General features: G+C 33.9%; 2 protein-coding genes across 4 annotated transcripts in view; one reads left to right on the forward strand and one right to left on the reverse strand.

Annotated features, from left to right (window-relative positions):
- Nucleotides 1–1,027: 1,027 nt before the first annotated feature.
- LOC120353860 lies at nucleotides 1,028–2,512 on the reverse strand. Its single transcript, XM_039439124.1, has 2 exons — nucleotides 2,310–2,512; nucleotides 1,028–1,502 (listed from the first exon to the last, which is right to left on the reverse strand). The coding sequence occupies exon 2, from the start codon at nucleotides 1,478–1,480 to the stop codon at nucleotides 1,052–1,054; it is 429 nt and encodes a 142-aa protein (XP_039295058.1). The 5' UTR covers nucleotides 1,481–1,502; nucleotides 2,310–2,512; the 3' UTR covers nucleotides 1,028–1,051.
- Nucleotides 2,513–8,294: 5,782 nt separating this feature from the next.
- LOC111057302 overlaps nucleotides 8,295–12,637 on the forward strand; it is a 40,459-nt gene continuing 36,116 nt past the window's right edge. The window contains exons 1-3 of one of the 3 annotated variants that reach the window (XM_039439125.1): nucleotides 8,301–8,402; nucleotides 9,095–9,156; nucleotides 11,685–11,817. In XM_039439125.1, coding sequence (XP_039295059.1) covers nucleotides 9,142–9,156; nucleotides 11,685–11,817 — 148 coding nt within the window. In that variant the 5' untranslated portion in view covers nucleotides 8,301–8,402; nucleotides 9,095–9,141. Of the gene's footprint in view, nucleotides 8,537–9,094; nucleotides 9,157–11,684; nucleotides 11,818–12,637 lie in introns of all 3 variants that reach the window. The other 2 variants (XM_039439126.1, XM_039439127.1) reach the window with 2 other exon arrangements.

Here is a 12,637-nt window from a genome sequence, read left to right on the forward strand (position 1 = left end):
GATAGTGGGATGACTGGTGGCGATAGTGAGTGGCTGCACTCATGACAAAAATGCAATCACCACAAGGACATGGTGATTCAGGGTCTGCTGGCGCAATTGCTGATTGAATAGAGTGATCTATTGAAACGTTCAACTATAGATGCTTTCTTATCAGAAAAAGTTGAATAATGATTGATGCCATACTTTTGCATAAGCTGTTGAAACTACTATTAAACCATTCCTTTCCGTCATCAGTTTGCAAATTCTTCATGGGATTCTGTTCAAATATAGGCTGCATTGCCTTAACCACTTCATCAGCTGACTTGCTTTTAATTGGTATAGCAAAAGCAAACTTACTAAGACAATTGATTATTGTAATAATATATCTATAGCCTTTGTTCTGTCTTGCATATGGTAGCATCTCTACAAGATCAGCCTGATAAGATCATCAAGACCTTTCACAGTAACCATTCGTGTAGGGAACCTCCTACGAGCCTGCTTGTGCAGCTCTCTCGCTATAACAGTCTTATCCATACTGACTGATAAAATCTATGTCATCAACTTTAAATAGTCTATTATGCTAATCCAAACATTCTCCATATCCTGTGAAGAGGAGGAGAGATTGCAACTTTTTCTTTTCATAACCTCTACACTTTGATAGTGCAGGATGTGAGACGCCTTGTACTCTTACTTCTACATGATTCAGAGGTTTGAGCAATAAGAGACAGTTGATTTGATACGATTATATTGTAGTCATACTCTAGTACACATTGGATACAAAGAATATTATCAGACATTACATCTCAATCATCGAGGTTAACAGCACATAGTCAAATAATGGTCCTAAATTAGTACACATTTCACAAAATGCAAAGCTATAAGGAAAGTTCAGAATCATCATCTGTATTGTGACAAGGATGAAGTGTAGCTGTTGGGAATGTTGAAGAAATCACATCAGCAAAATTCTCGAAAGTTCCAAAAGGATCATAATATCCTTCTCCAATGTTGAATAGTGGCTCAACACTCCACCTGCACTCATGACAAACTGCAATCACCGCAAGGACATGGTGATTCAGGGTCTGCTGGCACCATTGCTGATTGAAGTACTGGATGTTGTTGACAGCCCATGTTGACAGTAGGCTGAGCACACCTCGACTGACTTTGTAATAACTGCTTCAAGGAATTCCAGCGATGTGAATGATGGGTGGAGACAGTTGCGCAGATCATATGCGCAGTGGATTTGTTGACACAGTTCCTCCCCCACTTCATGCTCTCCTGCGATTTTTAAGTACCAGTTGCTAACATCATTGTACATTGTTGCAAGGTCGTGGTTGAACTTGCTGGATGACATCAGACATTGCCTGATGTGGAAAATGTTGTATGTATCCAGTCCATGCTCCCTGGATGCTAGAAAGTCTTCACTCCTATACTTTGGATCCAGTGAATAGGCTCCAAGAGCCATCATGAGGCAGAGCACGACTTGAATGTTGGAAGCATGCATGTTGAATGCAGAGTGATGAGATCTGGAACATTGCAAAACAATATTGTATTAGTATGGTATGTAGTATTCAACTCTATATATATAAATCAACGGATGTGGGGGGGATGAAGGTGGTGAATTGTATCTAGGATCGGGGTCGGTGTGTGTGGGTGGGTCGGGGTGGAGGTTCGTAGGTGTTATGTTCTAGGGATGATGGTCCGGAGCTGTATGGGGGGTGGGGTGGGGTGGTGATGGGGAATGTGAATGGGGGTCTAGGATCTACTTTGCGATTATACGGTTTTTAGGTTAGGATGAATTACAACCATGTGAATGGAGGTCTAGGATCTACTTTATGATTATACGTTTTTAGGTTAGGATAGATTACAACCACCAACTCAAAGAACCTAATTCACAATTAAACTCATAACTTGTATGTATTGGAACCTAATTCATAATTACACTAGTCATTTTTGACTATGTCATGTACTCTATGTATTGGAACCTAATTCATAATAACTAGTCATTTTTGACTATGTCATTTACTCTATGGTGTTTATGTTTAAGGATAATGATCGGAGCTGTATGGGGGGAATGTGAATGGGGGTCTAGGATCTACTTTGCAATTATGTTTTTTTAGGTTAGGATGGATTACAACCACCAACTTGAAGAACCTAATTCATAATAAAACTCATAACTTGTATGTATTGGAACCTAATTCATATTACACTAGTCATTTTTGAATTTAATTGTCAGTCTCAAACTACTTCAAAATTCTACTCTTTTGAACTTAATTGTTGAATCATGAATAAATATAAATATATATATAACTATAAAATGCACTGGTACTTACTCTTGATGTTGATGAAGATGGAGTAATCCAAAACCAATACGCCGAAATCACACACAAACGTACTGGTGGTACACACATGTACTGACTGTCAAAAACACAATGTCCCACTCCTTGTAGAACAACTCCTTTTATACCCCAGTTCAGGATCTGGAGGGAATTTTTTTTTCCTTTTTTTTCCTTTTTTCCCGATTTTATGTGTTTTTTTTTTTTTTTTTTTTTTTTTTTTTTTTAATTTTTTTTTTTTTTATTTTTTTTTTTTTTCAATTTTTTTTTTTTTTTTTTTTAATTTTTTTTTTTTAATTTTTTTTTTTAATTTTTTTTTTTTTTTTTTTTTTTTTTTCACCTGGGGTGACCTGAGGTTAGGTTAGGTCACCTGGGGTGACTTGAGGTTAGGTTAGGTCACCTGGAGTGACCTTGATTGGTTAGGTTAGGTTAGGTTAGGTTAGGTTAGGTGACCTGAGGTGAGGAGGAGTCTGGCACACGTGTGCCAGACTCCTCCTTTTGTTCTACTAACATTGATTGGAATTATTAAATTAGAATTAAGCTAGATGTTTTTAAAGCATAACCCCAGTAGACATAAGGAAGAGTTGTGTTATTTTTTTGTATTTAAGTTAAGGTATTGTAAATAGTCGAAAATGTGAGTGCAGAGAAGGTTGTAATCCAATGTGACATCATCCAGGCTAAGAGCAGTGATGGGTAGAGCCAAGGTCACGTGATAGGGGGAGGAGGAGTGGGGGTCGCTGAAATTGCATCGCCGAAAGTAAAGTAAGGTGATTTCTTACTAACGATTTACACGAAATTTGGAACATAGTAGGTTTATGATATAAAAATTCGATTGCACTAGGTCTCATCCTTGAGAAAACTCTCTGAACGACATTAAAAGGATAATTCATCCTTGGCAGAAACAGCTGTGGATGGTAAAAAAGTGAGTGAGCGAGTGAGTATGTGAGAAATCAAAATATCGCATCCCCAAAATTCAAAAGATGACATGTAGCTAGCTGTGAAATGAAAACACTATTATTTTAGAGAATTGTGTTCTGTTTATCAATATAATATCGGGGACCAAGCTTCGCTCTGGAGTGCAAAAGCATAAAAAAATTTATTACGAAAGGAGAAATTATAATAACATTCATACAGAAATCTATCTAATCACAGTAAATTGAAATTAATTTCCAGAGGAATGCAAAAATTTCCCTCACAAAAGCCGGTTAAATTTTAATCCTGATTAACTTCATGTAAAACAAATCAGAGAAGACCATTTCAAAAAGATGGATCTATTGGAATTAATCAGGATTGAAAATAACCCGGCTTTTTTGCAACCGGCACTAAGTACCTGATTGAATGATTACAAAAGTTCAGCAGCTGAGTAATAATTTTGACACAGTCCCACACACAACTCGCTCACTCACTCCATCACCAACAGACGACGAAATAATTATTATCAGCTTTTTTTTGAAGGATGAATAATAATTATCCTTTTAATGTCCTTCAGCGAGTTTTCCCAGGGATGAGACCTAGTCCAATTGAATCTTTATATTATAAACCTACTATGTTCTGAATTTCGTGAGAATCTTTAGAGCCATTTTCGAGATCCGGTGGAATACAAACATATAAACATCTAAACATCCAAACATCCAAACATCTAAACATCTAAACATCCGAACATCCAAACATTAAAACAGAAGTTGCTCGTTTAATAGTATAGGGGATAAAAATAACGAGCAAAGCTCGGTGCCCCGATATTTAACATAAATAAGATTTCATAAATTAATAAACAAAATATTGGTTGAAAATAGACTATTCCATAATTTGAAAGAGTACATGGATTGTGATATTGGTGATTCAGTCAACAGAATTAAGATTTTGTGTTTTTATTCGTCCTACGTTAAAGCCTTGAATATTTTCATGCTTCAATGTACTTTCAACATAATTTGTACAGGATAGCCTACCTATAGTGAGGTCCACGTTATAATAGCAATTTTGTATTGATATCCTTGTCTATCATTCAACAAAGCGGATAGTGCTATCTCTTTCTCCGCTCTGCTCTGTTGTCAGATCGTTTTTTAACAATGTAGAAATATAATTAATCAACAAAATATTTTTAATCTTGATCATGTGAATATAATTATTATGAAATTATTGAAAAATATAATTCCCTGCTTGATAAAATATAATTGGTTATTTTAAACGAGAATGAACAGTTAATTTATGTCAATAAACCGGTATCAGTTAACCTCTATAGAAGGGATACAAGACAGAGGATCGGCAACGTTGTTCTCCTATCTTTCTCCACTGCCATTATAACGTGGACCTCACTTTAGTGTCTATACTTTACATTATGTACTATTACAGTTTAAGTATATGTTTACAGGAAAAGGTGTGGCAGAGAAGTATGTTGGATTGGTGCAGGAGATGTACAAGGGAGCCATCACTCGAGTGAGAAACAGTGTGGGAAGGACCCAAGAGTTTCCTGTGCAAGTTGGCCTCCACCAGGGTTCAGCACTTAGCCCATATCTGTTTGATCTGCTCATGGATGTCATGGGTGCTGCAGTCAAGAGGTCATCACCATGGTGCATGCTATTTGCAGATGACATCGTGCTCTGTGAACCTACCAAAGATCAGTTGGAAGAAAGGCTGGAAAGCTGGAGGAAGACTTTGGAGGAAAGGGGACTGAAAATTAGCCGATCAAAAACAGAGTAAATGGTATTGGGAAACAATGATGGGCTACCCTTACAGCTTGAAGGAAACCACTCCAACCAGTGCAGTTTTAAGTACTGGGTTCAAGTGTACAGAGAGATGGAGGGCTTGATGTAGAATACAGCATAGAATAAAGTGTGCATGGATGGACTGGAGAAAATGAGTGGTGTTCTTTGTGTAAGAGAGTGAATTGTCAAATGAAGGGAAAAGTGTATAGATCAGTTGTGAGGCCAGCTATGCTGTATGGAACAGAAACATGGCCCATTTCAAAGAAACAGGAACGAAAGATGGAAGTGACTGAGATGAGAATGTTAACATGGATGTGTGGGGTTACAAGAAGAGATAAAATAAGAAATGAATTGATCAGAGGCACTGTAAAAGTTGGACCACTGGGAAATAAAATGCAGGATACAAGGATGAGGTGGTTTGGGCATGTACAGCGACGGGAGGAGGATTATGTTGGACGAAGAGTGCAGGATTTGGTTTTGGATGGTGTGAGAGGACGAGGTAGACCTAGGATGAGGTGGGGAGATAGAATAGCGGCTGACTTGTGGGAGAGTGGTTGGAGGAGAGAGGAAGCATTGGATAGGGCTTTGTGGAGAGGCAGACTAAGAGGAAGGAATGCCGACCCCATTTAAATGGGATAAGGCACAGCCAAAGAAGAAGAGAAGAAATAAGAAGAAGAAGAAGAAGAAGAAGAAGAAGAAGAAGAAGAAGAAGAGAAGAAGAAGAAGAAGAAGAAGAAGAAGAATAAGAAGAAGAAGAAGAAGAAGAGAAGAAGAAGAAGAAGAAGAGAAGAAGAAGAGAAGAAGAAGAAGAAGAAGAAGAAGAAGAAGAAGAGAAGAAGAAGAAGAAGAAGAAGAAGAAGAAGAAGAAGAAGAGAAGAAGAAGAAGAAGAAGAAGAAGAAGACAGTTTAAGTTTGATATGGATTTGTACTGTTATTGTTGCAAAAATAATAATGAAGTAGTAGTTCTTACTTATAAGATTTAGTTAGTTATTTTTTAGTCATTATATGACAAATGCCCTTTTTTCAAGCCACATTAAGTAAAAACTGATGACAATGCCTATTGCATTGTTAAGCTGGAATCACACTACCATGCAGTGTTCCAATCCCACACCGATCATGCAGACGGACGACTACATGACCGCAAAACAGACAATTTACTTGAATGCGTCATGCCTCACCAACCCATCATTTGACCTTCAGTACGGTGGCATCTCTCTATCGACAGAGAAATCGGACATGAGTCAGATGGGAATGCTCATGACAAGTGAGTCCCCGTATTTAAAGTAAATTGATAGCAAATAAAATTCTCATTCTTATTCTGGGTTTTAGAGAAACTTTTTTAATCCATAATAAGTTTTCCTCCATGATCTTAATTTGCAGCTCCTAATATTTACATTCAGTAGGTAATGATTAAAATTCTTTCTGAATTATAATTTTAGAATTTATAATTTTCTAATCATAATTATTCTTTCTGATATATAACTCCTCTCCACCCCCACTCTGACCAAATTTCACCCTCATAACCTTAAATACTTCAGTCTCTGTTTGGCTTGAAAATGTGCAATACCAGCACGAAACGGACGTCGCCACATCAAAAAACGTGAGTGTTTTTTCACTTAAAAGTTTTATTAAATACGATAGTAATAATAATAGTGAAAACAAGATGGATAACCAACAACGGATTAGGCTATAATTCAATAATATTATATTCGTATCTCAATAATAATCATGATCGCATCTTCTGCTAAGTTTGGTGTTCGATTGGCTGGCATAAATGATTGCTCTTTGTAATGGAAAACGTGTGACGCGAACAATCCTATTCCTTAACTCTGCGCAGTTTATGGAAGTTTACAGGCGTGGGTAGAAAACCTAGACATTTCTTTGTAATTAGAAATTCAGATCATGATCGACAAAATCCAGTTTTGGGTTTTCTGGGCTGTTTCAATTTATTTGTTTTTTTTTATATCATGCGCTACAGGCAGTAGTTTCAGTATTGTTTTAGCAATCTTAATCACCTAGACTAGACTCAAAGCTTTTATTTTTATTTTTATTATTTAAGTTGATACTATATATATATATATATATAATATATATATATATAATATATATATATATATCAATAATAGAAATATTATTGATAATTATATTGCTGAAGCTTCTATGAATGTTGTATGCTACTAAGGATTACAGATTTTCATAGGTTTTTTTCTGCTATTTTATATTTTCTTTTTAAAATACAATTTAATATTTTTGTACTTGAAACAGTTTTGGACTATCATGCCTGATTGCCTGTTGTTTTCAAAGTTTGTATTGATTTTTCCTAAATGAATAAATAACATTACTTGTTACAATCTTCTAATTACCTCTATTGTGAATAGAGGTCAACATTAACATGATTGTATTTTACTATATAACGAATTTTTAGTTGTTCCTCTAAAATGAATTATACCTCTTCTTGAGATGAGCTTCATTCCAATCATGTTATTCTTCATGTCATTTCAAAACCAATTTCAAAAAAAGAATGTGAATAAAGAATAATTCTTCAAAAGACATAATAATTTTCAAAAAAGCTCAATTTATGTTTTACTTCTGACAGAGTTTGGTGAGATGTATAGTGATACCTCACTTGTTTTATAATGGAAACACAAAAAAAATATTATTAAATTTCAAATGTCATCTCAAAATAATATTTCATTAATTTTATTTTAATCATTTTCGATACATATTTGTGTTCTTTTCAAAATAAGTTTCGTGTTGAAGCATTATAGAGCCACTTGAATGTTCAATAATCAAAGAAAATAACAATAGCTTAAGGTACCTTTTCATTTTTTTTCATTTGCATAAGGACACTTGGATTTTGGGTGAGAATGATAAAAATGTCGTAACTACTCTTGTATTATAATATAAACATTTTACAATGATCCCCACTAGTTTCACTATATATATATTATTATTATTATTAATTAGTGTAATTCCATTTCATTTTAAAAATTTCGTAATATTTGACAATATTTTTGTGCTCTTTGAATAGGCATTAGGCAATAGGTCTTCTATTTTCATCAAGGAACAAGCGATCAATAAACTAATCATTTCAATTAATTTAAAATAATTTTATTTATAAAATAGTAGCATAGAGAAAAGATAGTATATTAAAATAATCATTCAATAATATTACTTATATATTTTGCTATCTTTTCTTCATGGTAGTCAACTTTTTTAAATTACGCGGTCTCGATGAGCGCTTGCAGTGATGACGATATAGTAATCTAGAAGGCAACGGCTTCCTTGGAAAACAAAATCAAAATCTCAAGTCCTAAAATGGCGTCAATAATCGCTAAAGTTGGAATCTTCAACAATTTCAAGTGAAAAGTGAATATTTATCGCTCTTGTATGTAGTTTTTACAATTTTTCAATGTCTATTGTTTTGCTTGAATAATAATTTTATTTTTGTCGTAATTTCCTTATCAGCTTTGTGATTGACGAAGGCGTAACGTCTGGTTTTCTAACCTTTTTCACTGCAAGGTTATAAATGTTATTTTATGTATTGTTTTTCAATATTTTATCGTAGAATCCTAGTTTTTAAATGAATTTTGCATGTTTTATGTCACTGTGAAATATATTTTTTCATACCATTTTCAAAATACGTTGTTGAAACGAATTTCAAAAGAATTGCGCATTGGGTTGTGTGCTGCAATAAGTTACAACTTATCAACCGTATTTTCTTATCGGCGAAATATAAAATCGTTAGAAGCCTGGTTCCTGGTTTGATAAATTCAAATTCAAATGAAATGTTTTTAGTGATTTATACTATAAGCCTACTTTAATCTTTTTCTTTTTTTAATATCATTGGCACTTGCTTTTTTTAGTTTCACATCAGATCTCTAGCAAGTGGATTCTTGCAAACACTGTTTTTACTCTTATTTTCTTGCCTTCTGTAGGCCTAATACCAGTTGTCATAAAAAAGAGGTTCTCAATTTTTTCACATTTTTTACTGAGTGTGACTAACCTCTTTCTAGGCTATAACTTAGTCTAATCAAAATAAAGTAATAATTGATTTGTAAATACAAAATTGGATTTCAGCTTGTGCATGGCGTAATATGGCTTCTAGTTGAATAATTTTGGAAAAAATGGATACTGTAAAGGTAAGTTAATAACTCTTGACTCATACATCTTAGTGTTATTATATTTTATTTTTTAATTCAGAAAATTACTAGGATTTGATTGCAAACCAATCTACAATAACTAAGTTGATCATCAACTTCATTTCTGAAAAGTAATGTTTTTTGATATTTTATTGGGTACGGTACTAGAAAACCACTATTGATATTATGATAATTAGGCCTACTTGCCGGGTTTATGCGTGATAACTTATTCTATTCTCTTTTAGTTAGTAATTAATTCAGATCATCTTCTTCATAGAGAAACCTAAATAATTGGGTACAAAGTCAAAGTTAGTAAGATTAACAAATTACTATTTAGAATATTATTACTACAGCAGGGTGTCTACCATATAAAGACCGACTTTCTCATTATCAGAGTTGAGTTGGTGAACGGTAAAGTGAAAATTTTTATCATTTATGAGCTTCAATTGGACTATTCCCACTCAGCCTGGCCGAGCGAGTATGAATAGTCCTATTAGAACTTAAAGGAATAATATTTTCACTGTACCGGACTGTCAGTTCACTGACACTGAAGTTAAATTCACCAATGTTAATCAAATACTGCTAAATTATAACGTGAACCTCACTATAGCTCTTTAGATAGTATCTTGTTTTTCTAGTGATTCAATTATCTTCAATTAAGAAATCCAACTAGGCTTACAATCTATTCAATTATAGAACTTTTGTATTTGACCGCCGTCATTTTGTCGATATCATAGAATAAACAATCTAAATTGACTAGGTTATTGTAGTTATTGTTATTATCATTAGAATATTCAAACTATCTAGATTGTTTAATCTATGGTCTATAGTAAGAATGTGGACTGCAGAACTCGAAACGCCTGACTGCTTTCTGTGTGCACACACCCTAATAGGCTACACAAGAGCAAACATAAAGACATAGAGAAAAGATAGCATAAGAAGATATCCTATGATATAGATGGTATAGGGCGTTTATGTTCCAAATTTCACGGTTAACTTAAGCCTGTAGTCCTATTTGTTCTTTATAGTGAAGCTATGTGATGCTGGTAGTCTTTCATACTGTGTCGTTCTTACACTCTCACCCGGCTAAAAAGTAATAATAGGCAGTTGTAGTTGACAGTAATCGGGTTGAAATGTTGAACATAAATGACCTATACCATGGGATATCTTCTCAAGCTATCTTTCCTCTACGATAAAGGCTACTGCTCTTGTTTTATAACGTTCATCTTATAAATTGTGTCATAAATTGCTTATTTGAATAAACAACGTTCAGATACGTTTAATTACGAATATAATGCCGGTATCTTAAGTTTGAATAATTGGAAGTCGTTTGAGCAATGATCAAATTAGAGTAATATTTGTTTACAATTTCAGTAGCGAAGAAAATATTTGAGTTTAAAGATCACGTGATTGTCATTCCATCACACTATCATATTTTTAGTGCGTTCTTCTTATCTGTAGTCTGTCGTTTCATGTACGAACTATTTATGCTTTTCTGTAGGAAAATCTTTATAAAAAGTCTTATCACCAATCATCCATACTAATTTCCATTTTAAAAAAGCTACCCTTTTGTGCTGTCTCTTATATGTGTGTGTTTTTGAAAGAATTGAACTTTACAATCAATTCATGAAACTAATCACTAACGATTAATATTCAATATTGCATTTTGAACGTTTGCTGTATGAATCAACGGATTGGGTTAGTTTTCATTTGAGTTCAGAAAATTGTGGAAAAGTTTTGAATCAAAAGTAACATTCTCCGTGTAAATACTAGAACACATTTCTAAGCATTGTAGTAGCTTAGTACTTTACTCACTATACAAGTTGCAATTTCATTAAAAAAATGCCACTTCGGCGTGCTACTTATTATTGTTATTGTTGTGTTAATAAAATTGGGGAATTTAAAAACAAAATTATTTTTTCCATTCTTTTTAGGCTACTGTATTTGTTTACTATAATGAATGAATGAAGTGGAAAATATGAATGGCATTAGTAAATGGCGTTTCAACTGTTAGTTTTATTTTAGTTTTATATTTAATTAGTCCGTATTGTGAATAAAATATTCTCTTGTGTATATATAATTATGTTTCTGATACTGATAGAAATACTATTCTTTCGGTTCTAATCTGTGGTTATATTATAGGCTAGAGTTCGGTTCTCTCAACATCCTATTTCATTTAGATTGATTGTCTGTCAATGAAAATTTTATTTCTAGATAATTGAATTAAATTATCTATTGGCTTTGCTATTGTTGTGGATTCTCTTCTAATTTGGGGTTCTCGACTGAACTTTGGATAACAAAAGGATCTGATCAATACATTATTGGTCTGAACTTTTAATTTCACGTAATACACTCTATTCGATTCTATAGAATTCTCAATTTTCTTGGTTAGATTTTATTGTATTGTAGCTTCATCTCAATTTAAATTTGAGCTTTTGGAACATTTTTATTGCTAATGAAAATGTTTTTTGAATTATCTTAAGAGTTGGATGGTTCCTAATTTTAATGATTTATAATTGTTGTTTTAGGAAAAGATGGGTCCGCTCTCTACAAAACATGACAATGATCAATCCTGTGACCCAGGATCACCTCTGGACAAGAAAAACTCAGGAAATATTTTCTATGCTATCTATATACCCGAACCAAATAAAGCCGATAAGTGTGAGTATAACATTATTATATACTATATTTTTCGGATGAACAAATACAGTAGGTATTTAGAATAGAAGTAACAGGCGACTACCCAAACTTCTATTTCTTAATTTATTCTATTTAGATTTTGTCCAAATATATTCATTTAAATAGATCAGTCGTGAGGGCCATTGACGGCTCGAATAACTGCTCAATACAGGGAGTTTCAAAATGTTCTTCGGGGTTACGAAAATTCATTAAAAATAACTATTCCACTTACAATAATGAAACAAGTACTGTATGAAAGAGCAATTCAAACAGTTTTTCCACGGGTATTGGGCAGTTAGTTGACCGTTTGCTCGCTAGCTGCAGGCAGTAGAGAAAATGGCTGGTGAAGCGGGAAGTCGTTTTGTGTCTTGAAATTTCACTCGTCAAAGTCGGTATTTACTGTGCGACGTGCGTTTCGGTTGAAATTTCATAAGGATCCACCAAGTTTTTCCACGGTTGTCCTGAAGGATCGCATGATCTGTTGTCTACTCTATCGAAAAAGACATGTTAGGGCGTTTGGCAAGAGCTAGACTTTCGTGTTGACTTATGCCGTGTCACCAAAGGAGCACACATTGAACATTTATAGGTGTAAAAAAACTGTTTGAATCCCTGCATCTGCACGTACAACTTTCATGTAGGTAAGTGGAATAGCCTTCCTGAAGTAAATTTTCAGTCGAAGTGGGACTTCCGTCAGGAACTCTCCACTATTAAAAGCCATACAATATTACAATAATCAAATCAAATTTATTCACTCGAAATTCATACAAAATATTCACAAAAGTATAAAACGTCAAAATTCAAT

The sequence above is a fragment of the Nilaparvata lugens genome, chromosome 12 (genome assembly GCF_014356525.2).
Source record: "Nilaparvata lugens isolate BPH chromosome 12, ASM1435652v1, whole genome shotgun sequence".
Classification (NCBI taxonomy): domain Eukaryota; kingdom Metazoa; phylum Arthropoda; class Insecta; order Hemiptera; family Delphacidae; genus Nilaparvata; species Nilaparvata lugens.